We start from the raw sequence: 18,164 nt of genomic DNA, 5'->3' as shown, positions 1-18,164 counted from the left end.
ATCATTGACACCCTCAAGCGATAGAGTAAGACACAGAAAGAAATTTCTGAACGAACAGGCTGTTCCCAGAGTGCTGTATCAACGCACCTCAGTGGGAAGTCTGTGGGAAGGAAAAAGTGTGGCAAAAAACGCTGCACAACGAGAAGAGGTGACCGGACCCTGAGGAAGATTGTGGAGAAGGACCGATTCCAGACCTTGGGGGACCTGTGGAAGCAGTGGACTGAGTCTGGAGTAGAAACATCCAGAGCCGCCGTGCACACTGCACAGGCGTGTGCAGGAAATGGGCTACAGGTGCCGCATTCCCCAGGTCAAGCCACTTTTGGACTACAGAGAAGCAGCACTGGACTGTTGCTCAGTGGTCCAAAGTACTTTTTTCGGATGAAAGCAAATTTTGCATGTCATTTGGAAATCAAGGTGCCAGAGTCTGAAGGAAGACTGGGGAGAAGGAAATGCCAAAATGCCTGAAGTCCAGTGTCAAGTACCCACATTCAGTGATGGTCTGGGGTGCCATGTCAGCTGCTGGTGTTGGTCCACTGTGTTTTATCAAGGGCAGGGTCAATGCAGCTAGCTATCAGGAGATTTTGGAGCACTTCATGCTTCCATCTGCTGAAAAGCTTTATGGAGATGAAGATTTTGTTTTTCAGCACCACCTGACACCTGCTCACAGTGCCAAAACCACTGGTAAATGGTTTACTGACCATGGTATTACTGTGCTCAATTGGTCTGCCAACTCTCCTGACCTGAACCGCAGAGAGAATCTGTGGGATATTGTGAAGAGAAAGTTGAAAGACGCAAGACCCAACACTCTGGATGAGCTTAAGGCCGCTATCGAAGCATCCTGGGCCTCCAGAACACCTCAGCAGTGCCACAGGCTGATCGCCTCCATGCCACGCCGCATTGAAGCAGTCATTTCTGCGAAAGGATTCCCGACCAAGTATTGAGTGCATAACTGAACATCATTATTTGAAGGTTGACTTTTTTTTGTATTAAAAACACTTTTCTTGTATTGGTTGGATGAAATATGCTAATTTTTTGAGATGGGAATTTTGGGTTTTCATGAGCTGTATGCCAAAATCATCAGTATTAAAACAATAAAAGACCTGAAATATTTCAGTTGGTGTGCAATGAATCTAAAATATATGAAAGTTTAATTTGTATCATTACATTATAGAAAATAATGAACTTTATCACAATATGCAAATTTTTTGAGAAGGACCTGTAGGTTTAGAAAACATGAGGATGAGCAAATTGTGATGCAATTTTCAGTTTTGGTTTAACCTTCCCTTTAAGCATTAAGCTTGAACTTACAGCACACGCAACAAGACAGAACATGCCAGCTATTTTGACATCTGCAAAGGAGTGGCAATGCTCAAGCACACATGAAGAGCCCCCTTCCCCATCCCATTACAAAAGGAGGAGGATTTCCACCACGCTGTGGGCATGAGTTCCTGTTTGGGATTTGGGAATTTGACTTTCAATTCACACAGGCTTTTGCGTTTTCTATTTAAAGGTCACAGGATATTGTGAAAAATCCCCCAGACTTTTAATAGCTTTCTTCAGGTGTGAAGAAGGAAGAGTGCTGTTAGTTGTCCGGTGTTCACACGGAGATGAGACTTTGACTCACATTTCCTTCTTAAAACTGACCTTGCTCAATCAGTAAGATGCATATCTATACTGTAGGCCATATGTTACTCAATCAGTAAGATGCATATCTGTACTGTAGGCCATCTCAATCAGTAAGATGCATATCTATACTGTAGGCCATTTGTTACTCAATCAGTAAGAAGGAACGGAGAACTTCAGGATGAAATGTCTTGTAAACTTTTAACACTACTATATTATTGTATTGTTATAATGGCTATTGTTTAATTATTTTAAGATTATTTTTAATGTTGCAAGTGCAACAGAAAATAAGGTGAGGGGGGCTTGGTCAAACTACTACAGATTTCAGATCTTTTATCTCAACCAAGAGATCAAGATGGAAAAAAAAGTGACCAATGAGAGAAATATAGAAAAGTAATAGTTATAGTTATACTCCAAAGTAATTCGACCCTTGCCATATTCAGTCATTAAATTAGATAATTTCAAACAAAGTTGAATGTAAGAAAGTAGTTTTAAAAAAAAGGAAAAAAAGAAAGAAAAAGCAGCAACTTGTCCTTTGTTCATGTATGCACAAAAATATTTTAACTCCTTAACTGTCACCTCTTTTTTGATCACCTTTTTTGTGTCATATTTTTAAGTGATTATCATAAATTAGGTAACATTCGGACACTTAAAAACTCAAAATTCATCCCGTGAAAACATTTTGAAATCGTAGGTGTTACCACGGTACTTTAAATTATTCTTGGGCTCCTCCCCTATTGGGCGGTGTCATGTTTCATAATACAAAATGTATTTTTGTTAATTGTTTTGTTTTGTAAAATATATATTTTATATCAAATAAAAACATTTAGTAAGTATTTTTTAATTTTTAGATTTAAACTTCCATAACTTTTATCATACTTCCGTCTTTTTTAATTGCTTTCACTTCAGCAATAATATGCAGAGCATTAGGACCATATATATTTAAAAGCATTCTTGAATTAAATAAATAATAAATACATTGCATTTGTAACACACTTTATATTAAACAAAATCTATAAGTTTGGATAGTGCATTTTCATGTCTATTCTCAAAAAGGGGGGTGGGGGGTGTCTTAAAAGAGACATTTTAAGTGGTAGGCCTATGCAGTATGACACCTGTGTGTATGGGTGTGTGAACTCGTGGAGAACTGTCTTAATACATCCATTAAAAAACACCTTAAAAGTAAATGACTAGAGTGCAGTAAGGTCTGGGTTCTCTTTGCTATTTAAAGCTTGTGTATAGCCTACTTGCGTCATTGAAAACCAAACCCAAAAACCAAAGAAATGCTCACGAAATTCGTAGCCTGTGGCAAATCCGGACAGGCAGGCACTCCTCGCGTTTACACTTGCAGGCGTGGTTCCGAATTCCACTTCCTCCTCGCCCGCATCATTACGTGTAAGTAACACAACACCAGAAACCTAGGAGACTTCAGCAGTGGTTGTTATTTGGATGTAACTGGGCAGGAAAAAAACCCAAAGTAGCCTACTTCAATATTATGGCAGACAAAGGACCTATTTTGACCTCAGTCATCATTTTCTACTTGTCCATCGGAGCCGCGATATTTCAAATCCTCGAAGAGCCACATCTGAAATCAGCTGTAGACGATTATAAAAACAAAACTGCCAACTTCTTAAAGAAATATCCTTGTTTAGATGAAAACGCTCTGAATGATTTCATTAAGGTAAGCTGTATAATTTGATTCCACAAGTAGCCAAACGTTTGCAAATGGTTTGGTTGTTGGGTAAACATTTCACGAAAACTTTTTTCAATAGTTTCTGTGTTTTCAAAGTGTTTATTATGATTCGAATATTGCCGACGTGAAAAAAACGTTGCGGCTTCTCGAGAGCACAAGCGACTAGGACAATTCACATCTGCATAGAGTTTTAAAAAGTTTTAAACGCTTTACCTGGTTTTGTTAGTCAGAAATAGACTAACCACGAAACAAAGGAAACTTTGTCCTAAAACGTGTAAAATCGCTGGAGGTGACGGGGTTGGCAATCGTAAAAAAAAAAACTGAAGCGCTATTGTTTCATGTTTGTAGACTTTCCCCCTCCATGGGCAATAAAAGTGGCTAAGTCATTCAAAGGAATGTGCCTTCGCACTGCAGCCATACATTGCACACACTCACGCGCGTCAAAGTAGACCACGAGAAAGCGCGCGCCCACGTGCTTTGTTAAACGAAAACAAAAAGCAAGCTTGTACGTTTATGATTGTTTCGCTTTGTTGCTGTTTTTGCTATTCAAAACTACATTCAAAACGTCTAGTCCTATATTTTCCAACCGAACGCATTTCTGACGCACAGTCACGACCCCTTACGAGTCTACTCACATTGAACATATGTGTTACGTCTCATTCTGGTTCATTTGTTAATAGTTAATCAACAAACCAGTTGGCTTATGTAGCCTACTTTTGTAGGCCTATAGTATCAATATCTAAACGACATGTTTGAAAAGGGATATGCCTGCTTACTGATGTGATGTTTAATTTGTCACCAGAGAACATGTAGCTACCACATTGAGGAACCTGTCAAAACCATTGCTTCCAATTTACTGAAAAGATGAACTAGTTTAAATTCGTCATACTATAAGAACATTTTATGAAGGACACCGGTATCCAATAAATGGCATTCCTGTGGTGGACATTGTGCAGATGCTTGTTTCAAGACATTATTTAATTTACAGTTATATTGATGCGGACGGCAACAATGGCATGCCGTCTCATATCTTCACTGATCTCAACTTTTAAAACATTAAGAATATATATTATTTATGTGCATATTTTTTTTGCTTTGTGTTTTCAGTTTATTTTGGGATATGTTTTCTAATAGGAAACTTTGTTTTTTTTTAGAATCTAGATTTAGAATCTCTAAGGCTCTAATAGTTTGATGTTGAATTATCTGATTGTTAAATTTGACCATGATTTTTAAAAACATGTAAAAGCCATCATAGCTATGTTTATTGGGCTTGATGTAACGTGCCAAAGAAAACCAGTTCCTCAGGTTTTCATATACTACAACATTGAGAGGATTTTGGCTACACTGTACAATATTATTTAAAATAATATTTTAATACAATATTATTAAAAAAAGTTACACTGTTACCTGGTTGCCTTAATTTTAAGTTCATTGAAATTAAAAATTTGAGTTAATACAATGAAATTTTGAGATTCGACAACCTTTATTAAAATATTATAAGATTTAGTAAGAATATTGGGATATTGTGTTTTATTTGTAATGATGCAGTGAAACATGCCAAATAGTGCTATTTTAATGATTTATAAAAAATTTTTTATGTGGTTCAGATACAATAATATTTTGAGTTTATCTTTATTAAACAAATTTCCTTAATTGTATCAACTCAACTCAACTCAAAACCATATATGCCAATAAAGAACCTTTATTGTTTTTTTTAGCTGGAAGATGTTTTTGCTGTAAATTTAATGAATAAGAAAAGTAAAATTTTGTTGTTTCAGTGACACAAAGTCAGAAGGAGATCAAGACTGTACTAGGGCGTACTGCTCTTTTAGTCAATTCGAGTAGGGTGTGTTTCTTTACTTAGCAGCTAATTTAGGCATTTAAATAGCCATGTTTACCGTCTGCAGAGATAGCGACGCATGGCTGCAGTCAGCCTAGTGTATGCAGACAAGGGTTTTTGTTGATATCGCTAAAAAAACACTAAACACTCTTCCTCTTTTCCTGTTGTTTTGACTGTCTGACGTATGGAAGCCTGTTTCCGTCTATGTGTAAAAAATAAAACGGTTAACCAATAGATGATGTGTAAAATAAGAAATGAAGTTAATATCACAGAATAACATTTAAATTGTCACAGTTGTGAGATTTAAAGTCAGTATCAAGAAAAAAGGTCACAGTTTCCTTTTTACTCTGAGGTGGAAACTGTTTCTACACTAATTTGATTTACAACACAATTGAAATAAACCCTAAACAGAAGCGTAAAGAGTACTTGAAAACCATACTTAATAAAAGTACAGATATTGGTCTGTATTAGTACAGAAGTTACAAGTCATCAATTCCAATACAACTTGAGTAAATGTCTTGGAGTGTCTGATTTTTAGCAGTGATTCCAGTCTTTTACTCATACTGAATGGATGCAGAGATTTTATTAATATTAATTTAAAATATTACTAAATAAATAAAGCAAAAAAAAAAATGGTTTTTTGGGGGGAAAATAACATTTTAAATAACATTTTAAATATTAATTTAGGTTGTTTGGCTGCTCACGCCACTTTTTTTTTTTTTTTTTTATGGCCTAATGTTCTTACTGTTGTGTGGTTTTAAGGATATGTGTGGCATTTTTTAAATGTATTTGCTGAAATTAGTAATGATATTTATATACAGGTTTACTTAAAATATAAATATTTTATGTAAAATTCAAATTAAATATTAAAATTTCTCAGTTTTAATGGGTAAACATACCAATTTACCAAAATCTACATTGAGACATTTTAGTGCACATGGTATTGCTTTGAGTACAACAAGTTATGTTAAAATAAAAGATTAATATCTCACACAATAATATTTGTGCCCTTTAATGTTTGTGCCCTTTAAGCACACCCCTGTTCCCATCAAGCTCACAACATGTTTTTTGGGGAAAATTCTTGTTTATTTTAAACAACATTTTTAAAGAATAATTGTATAAAGATGAACTTGAAGTGACAACCATCAGTTAATATTTAAAGTTTGTTTATGAGCATAGACGTTCAATGTGGATAAGCTCAAAGGGAGCACATTGAGTTTATTGGAACAGCAAACCTTTTTTTAATTATCAAATATAAAATGTATAAATTTAAAAGGACAGTTTTGCTAAATAATCGGTCATATATTAAGTTCATACATATTTGAATATGAACAGCTATTATAGAAAATATCAGCTATTATAGAAAATATCTAAAACCACAGAACATCAATGGATTTAAAAGTACAAGCCAGCAATGCCTGTTAAAAATATATTAGTGTAGCACACAGTCTTATACAGCTAGTAAGCTAACAGTGTTCTGCAGCATCTATATGTTGCTAAAACTATCTTTTGGAACCAACTGGAATTATTTCAAACATCCAGGTTCCAGGTTATAATGTGCAAAAGTCTAAATATGAATCTCTATATTTTGCGGTAAGAAGTTATAATTATCGAAAACAAAGGCTTAATAAAAGTTCATTTGTTAAAAGAAAATTTAAACTATAGAGCGTAAAAGTTGCTATTATCTCTGATACTCAGTGCAACTACGAAGTAGCCAAAAAGATACTTAAGTACATTAACTAATTACATTTACACACATACTTTACACCTCTGACCCTAAAGCTGTATCTGATTATAGTTTGTAAAGGGGTTGAAGTTTTCTTTCATCCTCATTGTTTACATGCAACACAATGTGTTTCTCTTCTACCTTCATACTCCGTTCCCATGTGCTCATTTGGCATTTGTATTCATTGTTATGTATTATGGTTAATATTTTGTTTTCTGTTTCAACATCAGGTTGTGAACGAGGCGACTGGAAAAGGTGTGACTCTCACAGCAGGGAAACAGTTCAACAACTGGAGTTGGGAAAATGCAGTTATTTTTGCTGCCACAGTCATCACTACCATAGGTAGATATTACTATAGAGACATACAAGTTAATCTTGTGTTTCAAAACATTGATTGGTGGTGAACCTGAAGTAGGGCAATAACTATGTGATGTAGCCTATAGAATGCAGTCTGAATACACCTAAAATTCAAGTGCAGAAATCCCCCTGTATGACTTTTTGTCTTATGATATAGTTAAACATAAGTAATGAGCACAATATCACGAGTGCTGTTTCTTTCTCCCGAATCACATGTGTAAATGTGATATTGCTTTTATTCAACAGTTCAATAAATAAGAAGTTGATATTGTTAGATTTTAGACACAATATTGTTTGTTTTTTCTGAATTGTAAAAAATATTAGCTTAAAATATTACATAGCAGAACTGTTGTGTGTCTTGAGCAACACACAGCATGCTTTGTTTCTGAATGAATCCGCGCTTAAGCGATTGGGGGAGCCAATAATTCAATGGCCTATTCATAAAGAGGGCCATTTACTTCAGCCATTTAAACGAATTGAATGAATGAATGAATGAATGAATGAATGACTTGCTTATGTTGATATGTTACTGCCACCTACTGGGAGTATTAGTTTCTTATTTAGAACATCATTTAAGGGGGGGGGGGGGGGGGAATGCTGTTTCATGCATACTGAGCTTTTTACACTGTTAAAGACTTGGATTCCCATCCTAAACATAGACAAAGTTTCAAAAACTAATGTTGGACGTTTGATAGAGTATTTCTGTGTCAAAAATACTCCTTCCGGTTTCTCATAAGTTTCGGAGAGTTTTTTTCGAGTATGGGTCGACTTGACGTTAATAGAACGGAAGGTCCTTGTATGGGCCGTACGGGCTCTTCTCCCGGTAGGGTGCGCTCGCGCGTGACTAGAGCGAGAGAGAGGAAATGCACGCCGTAAACAGTCTCTCAGGTGCAGATCCAGTCCTCTGTGAAGACTTATGTCGCGCGCCGCGCTCCACTTTATTCCTATGGGTGACGTCGAGCGACTTCAACGCTTCAGCACAGCATTCCGGGAAGGCAGCGCTGCATTTGAACCGATTTGAACGCAGAAATGACGGGAAGCTTCAAGGCATCGCTTCAGTCGCGTCTCAAAGTGGATTTCCACGCCACTGCTGTCACAGGACTTCACCAAATCATACCAAAGAAGTGTGTTTTTGATGGAGCGGTCCCAGCGATAAAGGTTCGGTCCTGCTTTGGAAGCAGCCGGTGAGTAAATCTGCTTCAAATGTCTCTGCTATTGGCTACCGTGGCATGAGTAAACATCAGTAAACGACACGATCGCGTGCTTCCTCATTCAAATGCGCTAACGGTTACTCCATTGTTGTTCTGTATAACGTTACACTAGTCTGACTCTGACGTGCAAAACCGTTTTGCTTGCTACTTCTAAGCTCTAGTCGCATACAATAGTCCATAAACCGAATCATGTCCTCATAAACTGCGAGTAAAGACACAGAAACGTTGACACTACATACAGTACATACCACAGAGACGGATGTCCTGATGTTGCCGTTTCTCCTGTTCAATTTATTTCTGCCTCAGATTTGATTCTGGATCATATCTGTATTAGCTGAGATAGCCATGGGTTTCTCCACGCTTGAGGACGTCACCGCTTTGTTTGCGATCGTCATTCTTTAGCTCCGCCCACACGATACGCCTCCAGCCGCTCGTTTTTTTCTCGACTCGGTACAGCCTATATTTCTTTTATAAATATGATAAAACTAAAAAATTTTCGGAGATATGAAGGATGCAATACTACTCTATAGGTACTCAAGATTGACATGAGATTGACTGAAACTGAGTGTTTCACCCCCCCTTTAATTAGTCTGACATGGTCATGTAGCCTAGAAATCTAGACGCACCCTAGCGACAGCAAATCTAATTTGCCCGCGAGTGTCACCTCGCAACTCTCAATAAACTTCTGAGCTGTAAACGCCAAACTCTGGTCGGGCCAATCGCATTGTGTATAGAGTCGGTGGGCGGGGCTTAACATAATGATGGCTGAGTTGCGCTGCGTGCTTCTAGTAAACACAGAAACTGGCGAACGGCGGTCTTTCGAATCAGCTTTGGAGTTAAGCTTTTCTCTGAGAAAAGAAGGGCACTGAAGTCATTCTTAAGAAGGGAAGATGTGTTCTGAGTTTTGCCGACCGGATATGGCGAAAGCTGTAAAAGTTGAAAATCTTTCAATTAGCTCTGGTTGGTTGTACTATCCAATTGCGTGCACGCCGTGCAGAGGGAGTTTAAAAGGCAATCTTTTATTCCGCCCCTCAGATTGATCCCTGTCAATGGTGAGTTTCCAGACCAAACATCTTGATGTGGGTCAGGCTTCTAGTCAGAATGTGAGTCTGAAACTGCTCCATTGGGCTTTGATTATTTGGGCATGTTTCAACCGAACCAGAAAAGACATAGATTGGATAGAGCAACGCAGCGACACATAACGGTAGTTGTCAAATGTCAACAGAACTCAAATGCGCTGTGTTGCCAAATCTTAATTTTTATATAGACCAGGGGTCGGGAACCTTTTTTGCCATTTGTTTATTTTTGGTTAATGCATTTTTTCAAAAGAGCCACAGTAAAAAATTTATATAATATTATTATTAAAAACATGTTTTTTTCCCCAATAAAATGTTCAACAGTAGGCTAGTAGCAAGCAAATATGCAGCAAACAATAAATAAGTTGCAATATTATGAGAGAGAGAGAGAGAGAGAGAGAGAGAGAGAGAGAGAAAACGCAGTGCTTACATCTACTGTGTTTGTGTATACTCGACTTGGCATTTTGATATATTTCTGTGTTTATCCGTTTAGACGTGCAGCCGAAAACAGGCTACTGCTTGTCCGTGTTGTGTTGGAGTGCGCGCGCAGCATCCTGTCAATAGAATTCATTTCTCTTTTGTGACTTATCGCACTTTTAATATAAATATTTAATATAATTCAATATAAAGCACATACCGCTCTTTTCTTTCTCATTCATCCATTCATGTTACGTTATTAATAACTTTATCTGCGCAGATTATCATAGGGCCGGCTGGCAAAAGCGAAAGTAACTACCAGTGGGTGAAATGTTTGGAAATGTATTTTTGCAGAGCAAGCACCAGTTTCAATAAAAGCAAGGATATTAAAGTTTAGATAGCCTACTTTTACATTTTCGCTGCTGTTCTAAAAATGGTTTTGCCATTACCTTAAAGAGCTGCTTGAAACCCAGTGCAGGAGCTGTTACCACAGAAACGTGAGTGGTTGCTGTCGCGTCTTGTGACACTCACTCGCGAACAGCGCATGAACACGCGCGGCCGGTACAATTTGGTAGGATGTACAACAAGGAAATTGTAATTGGATGCCTTTCTGTAGAGAGCGGATCTCCGTTGATGTGTGTCTCTTTTTTTATCGATAATTTTTGGTAAAGGGTGAGAGACCTTGCGATTCATATGATTTTTGTCAAAGAGCCAGATCTGGATCGCGAGCCATAGGTTCCCGACCCCTGAAAGACCCAGGAATGGGAAATTTTGCAAGCAACCTTGCCAAAATAACATACATTTTAGCCCCCAAATGGCCTTTTCCCCAGAGAACCTAACCCCGAGAAACTATTGTTTTGGGCTAGTAGTTGGCTGGTTTTGTTGTAAAAACTTGGCAACCCTGTCTGCACACGCACTGGAATAAACAATCTTTGGCGGTGTTGTAAAAAAAAAAAAAGAGTTTAAGGATACACAGAGTAGGCTACTTACCAACACGATCATCATTTCAGAGAGAAACAGTAAAGGTGAATGCATATACAAACAAGACCTTCGTTCCAAGCTCCTTTGATGACGTGGATGATTATGTTACTTTTTATTATTGGTCCGTCATGGTTTAAAGCCCGCCGGACAATTTGATTGGTCCGAACAGTTTCTGTTCGGGCATAATTACTCCTCTATGGATCAAATCATTCCACAAAATGACCTTTAACCTAGCTCCACCCTCCTATGCATTTCCGCTCAATTTTCATTTTCTTTCAGTACTCCGTCTGGGATTGCAGGTCTGTCCAATCTGGGAAGACAGGAGGAAGAGCTAGAGGTAGCAGAGCTGAAGATGTTGAGGTTCTCTTTGGGAGTGACGAGGATGAATAGGATCAGGAATGAGTACATCAGAGGGACAGCACATGTGAGATGTTTTGGAAACAAAGTTAGAGAGGCTAGGTTAAGATGTTTTGGACATGTTCAGAGGAGGTAGAGTGAATACATCGGTTAAAGGATTCTGAGGTTAGAGCTGCCAGGCAGGAGGTCAAGAGGAAGACCAAAGAGAAGGTGTATGGGTGTAGTGAAGGAGGACATGAAGGTATTCGGTCTGAGAGAAGAGGATAAAGAGGATAGGAATAGATGGAGGCAGATGATTTGCTATGGCGATCCCTGAATGGAACAGCCGAAACAAAAAAAAGACTCCGTCTGGGATTACGGTATATTCTCTGGCTTTCTCCGGTCAAATTTTAACCGGACCAATCAGGGAACAGGAGGAGTCGCTGAGAACGATGACATTGATGTCTTCCGCTAATTTGAGATGACATACATCACAACCAAACGTTAGCGATTGGTCAGATCCAATAGTTTTAAACTTCAACAGAGTACCCGCCTTCAAGGAAGTTAATGCTTGTCAATGGAGAGTGGCCAGACTCTCTTTACATATTAAATGTACTGAGAGTCTAGTAGGACCAGGCTACCTTTAACTGTGAATAAGCTGGGAATGTTGTCAGGCACAATTCATTCTTAAAATAATGATTTGCAGAGTAAAAAGTGTAAATTTTCAGTTTTCAATGTCAAAGCATTATTATTAGAAGATTGTATTGAGTGTCATTAAGATTTGTAAATACAATAATGGTTCTCAGATCTCCTAATGACATAATAGCTTTAGACAGAGAACAAATATTTAACATGGACTTGTCTACTCAACGATTTCAGGTTACGGTAATGTTGCTCCGAAGACATCTGGAGGCCGTATATTCTGTATCCTGTATGGACTCTGTGGAATTCCTCTTTGCCTCACCTGGATAAGTGAATTGGGTACATTCTTTGCCGGCAGGGCAAAGCGCCTGAGTCAGGTGCTCATCCAGAGAGGCCTCACCGTGGTAAGAATATCATGATCAGAGCCTTCTAAAGATGAAAACAATGGTTTTAACATTTCCCTATTCATGTTTTCTCCTTCACTATAGAAAAAAGTACAGTTCATCTGCACTATTGTATTTCTTTTATGGGGTTTCCTGGTTCACTTGATGATCCCAGCCTTCGTGTTCATGACCATTGAGAAGTGGAGTTACTTAGAAGGCCTGTATTTCTCTTTCACCACCGTGACGACTGTTGGTTTTGGTGACTATGTAGCAGGTGAGTAGATTTGTACAAAAAAAATTGTGGTCTGGAAACCTCCAAAGTTCTGTAAACAGGTGCTTTGTGGTCTGTGGAAAGACAGATTAAACAGGTTTAAAGAAAATACTGAATGTACATTCACCTAAAGGATTATTAGGAACATTATACTTAATACTGTGTTTGACCCCCTTTTGCCTTAAGAACTGCCTGAATTCTATGTGGCATTGATTCAACAAGGTGCTGAAAGCATTCTTTAGAAATGTTGGCCCATATTGATAGGATAGCATCTTGCAGTTGATGGAGATTTGTGGGATGCAAATCCAGGGCACGAAGCTCTCGTTCCACCACATCCCAAAGATGCTCTATTGGGTTGAGATCTGGTGACTGCGGGGGCCATTTTAGTACAGTGAACTCATTGTCATGTTCAAGAAACCAATTTGAAATGATTCAAGCTTTGTGACATGGTGCATTATCCTGCTGGAATTAGCCATCAGAGGATGGGTGGTACATGGTGGTCATAAAGGGATGGACATGGTCAGAAAAAATGCTCATGTCTGCCGCATACTGGATGTTTTTCCCTTTTCACACCCTTCTTTGTAAGCCCTAGAAATGGTTTTGCGTGAAAATCCCAGTAACTGAGCAGATTGTGAAATACTCAGACCGGCCCTTCTGGCACCAACAACCATGTCATGCTGAAAATTGCTTAAATCGCCTTTCTTTCCCATTCTGACATTCAGTTTGGAGTTCAGGAGATTGTCTTGACCAGGACCACATTGAAGCAACTGCCATTTGATTGGTTGAATAGATAATTGCATTAATGAGAAATTGGACAGGTGTTCCTAATAATCCTTTAGGTGAGTGTGTTTTTATGCATCGAAGACATTTAAAAACTAGGCCATCCTTAAAAATATTCTTGTTTGCCGTAACCCGACCGACGCTGTCAATTTAGGGCCGACTCAATTTTTATTTTTTTTCCCTTTTACCGACTTGCCGGTTGTAAATTTGCTTTAAGACCGACCAATTTCTTTTTTTACTCTTCAAACAACTAATACAAAAGTAATAAAATAATATGAATTATATTTTAGTAAGTATTATAAATATATAAATTGCCTAGGCCTACATACAAACAAAGGCTACGTTCTTTCTTTTATAGAAAAACCTGTGACGTCATCTATGTTTACACTATGGTTAACGGATGTCTCACTATGGCCTGTGCATTCGTTTCGGCTCATTCTCTCATTCACTGTAACGTTAGACTATGAAAGCCCTGTCGGAGATTTCGCCGCATTTTGTGACAGGAGTCAGGACCATGGACACGTTACACACACCAGGCAAGTGCACTGCAGAGGGGCTTTGGGGGTTTGAGCCCCTGCCCTTTTTGAAAGTTAATCAAAAGTGCCCCTCTCAACATTCATCATTACTATATTGTGGCCAATAAAATAGAATTTGAATTATAATTAATATAACAACGTGTACAAAACAGTAACAAATGGCGGAAAAGCCGTTTATCTTGTATCTGACTGTCTGAAATGTCGTTGTCATAACGCATTGCTATGGGTAGCGTGTGTTTTGCTCGACTACTCGCAGCGTGTGATGGGAGCGGCAGCACTGGTTGTAACTTGAAAAATAATGCTTTATGTATGGTTCTGTCGCTGGATACACATGCTGGTTCCTCAGTGATAGGCTACACTACAACAGCGATAATAAAAGAAAAACGTGGGCAAAACGGTCTATCTTTGTAAACTGTGTTCAATGCATACGAGTGCTGCCGTATGACCAGTCATTTTCGCCATCATCACCCGGGTATATTCGCCAGAAGACGCGAATGAGAACTCTGCAGTGTGAGAAGCTGTCTCTGTGCGCTCGTCCAAAAGCGCGCACACGTCTCACAGCGCGCAAATATTGAGTTCTCTTTCAAGTCTTGCGCTTGAACTGACAAACTCACACAAAAAGTATGTCAACATGTCGATATGCCTTAAGTGAACTGTATACAGTCGAGAGAGACGATGCATATCCCTGTATTAGGTCTTAAAGGGGCAGTAGCCTTTATTGCTGCCTGTTTAATGTCAAACAAAAGATAAGGACATCACTCACTGCTCTTGATTGAATAGCTTTTGTAAGTTTAATAAGGATTAATCTTTGATTTTAAAAAATGAAACGCACTGCCTGCTTCTCCCCTTACCGGCGGACGGCAGCAGGCTCCGGCTCATGGCAAGCGCCGCAACTCCTCTGCCCCCTCTCAGACGGCTGCCACCCCACCTCAATCAAGGGCCACCTTCGACAGCATGTCCCTCCTTCCTCCTGGGTTTAGGCCCCAATGTAACAAGGTTCTTAGATGGGAAGGAAGGAGGCGGGAACTGGCGAACATTCAACAAAATTTAATTCAAAATAAATAAAACGAAAGTAAACCGCAGACAGCCCCTCACGGACGACTGCCCACACTCACAACAAAACGTAAACAAAACAAAACATAAAATCCAGGCCTGGACCTTTATCATCTTCCACTACCTTCGCTCCTCCTTTTATGCTCCCGTCACTCGGCCGCGAGACAAGACCGGTGTGGCGCGAAGCTGGCACTTGTCATTAGCACTCGTCACCGGCCCGCTCTCACGGTCCCTCACCCCGCTGCTTGCCACAGTATCTAATATGATAAACAGAGCTGCATCACCTCATACCAATGACCGGAAAAGCGGAAATAGCGTGCGCTCCCAGCGACTGTGTCCCGTCCCGTCATAATAAAAGTCCCGGTGTTCACGAGGCAGGTGTTTGTGTATCAATCGCTCCAGCTGCGTGCTCAGCTCCTCAACACTCTGTCCTGCTTTTCCACCGGCTGTGAGGTGAAGACCAGATGTCCCAAGATGCTGTGCTCAAACTTGGCGTCATCAAACTACGCCTTTTGTTTTGAATAGGTGGACGGAAAGTTGCATAGTGCCCCTTTAAATTGCACAAGTGCAAGATGCAGCAAAAGAGGACCGTGAGCAGTGTTTTCTGTGAACTGTTTTTTCTGTGTTATTTTTATGTCTGTTACATTGTTTCCTGCGATTGTGATTCTGTATATACACATGCTGCTTAAAACAGCTTGTATGTAGTGTATACTAAATAGTAAAATAGCTCTAAATAGGCAAATTAATTGACAAAATAATTGGCTTATGTTTTGAATAAAGGAACTCTACTTTGTTTCTATATAGGTGTGAACCCAGAGAACAACTACCCAAATCTCTACAGATTCTTTGTGCAGCTATGGATTTGCCTGGGTCTTGCCTGGTTATCGCTGTTCTTCAGCTGGAATGTGCATATGGTGGTCGAGGCTCATAAAGTTCTGAAGAAAAGGAGGCTGAGACGCCACAAGCTGCCCATTGATGACGTACCAGAAACAAAAGAAGTAAAAAAAGCGCCGAAGATGCGGCCTCTCAACGGAGGCATCGACATCTTTGATTTCATGTCTGAGAAGGTGGAAGACTACACCGATGTCATCCGAGCTATCGGAGCAGACGAGAAGAGGAAAAAGAGGCAGGAGGAGGAACTGGCACGATCCAAGAGCTGCAGTGACCTACTGCAGGGTCTGGTTATCCCACTCGATCACTCTCCTCGACTGAAACGCCGGTTCAGCGTCAGTGCAAACATGCGCATGGATATTTCTAGAGAGTCAATGGATGGCCTTAACAACAACCACCAAGAGGAACAGACACTACTGAAAGAGCGCCACAGAGACCAAAAAGACCCAAAGGTTGTTAGAGTGGGAAATAAGAGAGCTGAGAAGCCTGGACAGTCTGCATGGGAAACCAGAAAATCTGACCCATCAATCTTTCAGAGTGTTCAAAGCCCTACCATTACTACCAGAAATAGGGATTCAAGATTCTCAGTGTCCAAAGTATCAGAAGACCCTTTATTAGGGAAGAGAAAAAGCATTGGTTGAAGACGAGACTGATCTATAATGCCTTTTGAAAACAATTCAGCTCAGTAGTAGGAAATCAAGATTACCTGTGGCTAAAGTACCGAAGAATATTAGTTAAAGAGAAAAAGCATTGGTTGAAGAAAAGACTGATCTAGGTCTAAATGGCTGAAGAAAAGCATGATCTACAATGTATTCAACTGCAATTCAGCTCTGCTTGAAATCATTAGAAGGGGATAAAGATTCTCAGTGTCTGAAGACCGTGTATTAAGGAAGGGAAAAGGCATTGGTTGAATAAGAGACTTATCTGCAAGGTCTAAAAGACTGAAGAAAAGATGTGAAGATCATTATGACTGAGCTGATACTATCTGGAGCACTAGAGGAACTAAAAAGACTCGGTTACTTTTACTTCAAGACCCAAGAATGTTGCTTTAAAATGCAGACGGGTGCATCGTCTTGCCAAGGCAAGCTGCAAAAGTGTCCATTGCTTTTCACAGAATAAAAAAAAAATCAGGTATCACACAGGGTCTTGCAGCCAGTCTGACCAAGATAAGAATATGAGGGTTGGCAGAATAAATGAAACCGCTTTCCTTCCATGCCCTGGACCTTAACAGATTTGGGTAGACAGTTAGGGTGTGGCACTGGTTTTAACCATGGGTTTTTCATTCTTTCTCTAGATTTATGTTACCAAAATGACAGCTAGGACAAATCTCTGGCAATGTTTGGAATGGAAGCTAGCCCACTGCTAACTGTGCAGTAGATACTGAATTATGCACTATATTTTTACATTTAATATAACTTAAGCTCGTTTGTACCTGCTGCACCACTAGTGACACCAAAGAATTGCAAAAATAATGACTTTTCAAGCAGGTTTCACAAATATTACTTGTCTAGTTGGACAAGCAGATAGCCCTGTCCTCAGTTCACAGCATTGTTTGACCCAATATTGCTGTGTCAGGATGCTCAAACAAACAGAGTCAATGTTTGTTCTTTTGTTTTGATACCATTACAGTATTATCAGAGGGAATTTATTAAATATTAAGATGAGATTGTGTCTATATCCATATTTAGTATAGATGGATGGAATAGAAAAATAATACCACCCTAAAGTTCTATTAAACCTGGAACATTCTTTTTTTAATGGGTCATGAACTGGCTTTTTTTTATATACTGTTGTTTGTTTGGTTTGTACATTCAAAAACATCATAATGAATAGGTAATAGGCTATTTTCTTTGCTGGTTTTGAGGGTCTCCCCTGAATGCTCGGTTTTGATGGGCGTGCCGCACTTTGACGTAAACGCCCATGGCTAGGATTGGATAATTGATTTGCAAATTTAATGAGCGTCTGCTCCCTTGTCAGTTCACATGAGGGAGGGATTGTTTTGAAAGCGGAAACCGGAATGATTCTCTCGCAAAATGTCTTTATCAAACAAACAATGATTTATCTCTCATCCACCCGGATGAATTTTTTTTATTACTTGGGCCGTCGGATCGGTGTATATAAGCGCGAACCGCACGTGTGTCCTTCAAATATCAAGTCAAGAGAGTGAACAATGCAGCTCAAGAAAGGAATATTATTTCACTATTTTAAGATTCACTGGCCTGCCAACGTCTGGAAAAAACATAGGCCTATACATGTCCGATTCCGATCCTGCAAATGCTTCCACTGTGATATGAAGCGAAAATGCGTTTGTCTTCCCCGCGTGAGCTGGAACTTCATTAAAAATAAAG

At 39.3% G+C, this 18,164-nt stretch overlaps 1 protein-coding gene across 1 annotated transcript; it reads left to right on the top strand.

Annotated features, from left to right (window-relative positions):
* The first annotated feature begins 3,032 nt into the window (after window positions 1–3,032).
* kcnk5b (potassium channel, subfamily K, member 5b) lies at window positions 3,033–16,953 on the top strand. Its single transcript, XM_067417258.1, has 5 exons — window positions 3,033–3,304; window positions 7,113–7,224; window positions 12,140–12,306; window positions 12,391–12,559; window positions 15,730–16,953. Exons 1-5 carry the CDS (start codon window positions 3,119–3,121, stop codon window positions 16,455–16,457), a joined length of 1,362 nt encoding a protein of 453 aa, XP_067273359.1. The 5' UTR covers window positions 3,033–3,118; the 3' UTR covers window positions 16,458–16,953.
* Window positions 16,954–18,164: the final 1,211 nt, after the last annotated feature.

The sequence above is a fragment of the Pseudorasbora parva genome, chromosome 15, assembly GCF_024679245.1.
Source record: "Pseudorasbora parva isolate DD20220531a chromosome 15, ASM2467924v1, whole genome shotgun sequence".
Taxonomy (NCBI): domain Eukaryota; kingdom Metazoa; phylum Chordata; class Actinopteri; order Cypriniformes; family Gobionidae; genus Pseudorasbora; species Pseudorasbora parva.
The sequence above is the reverse complement of the archived record's forward strand: the minus strand, read 5'-3'. Positions and strand labels throughout refer to the sequence as shown.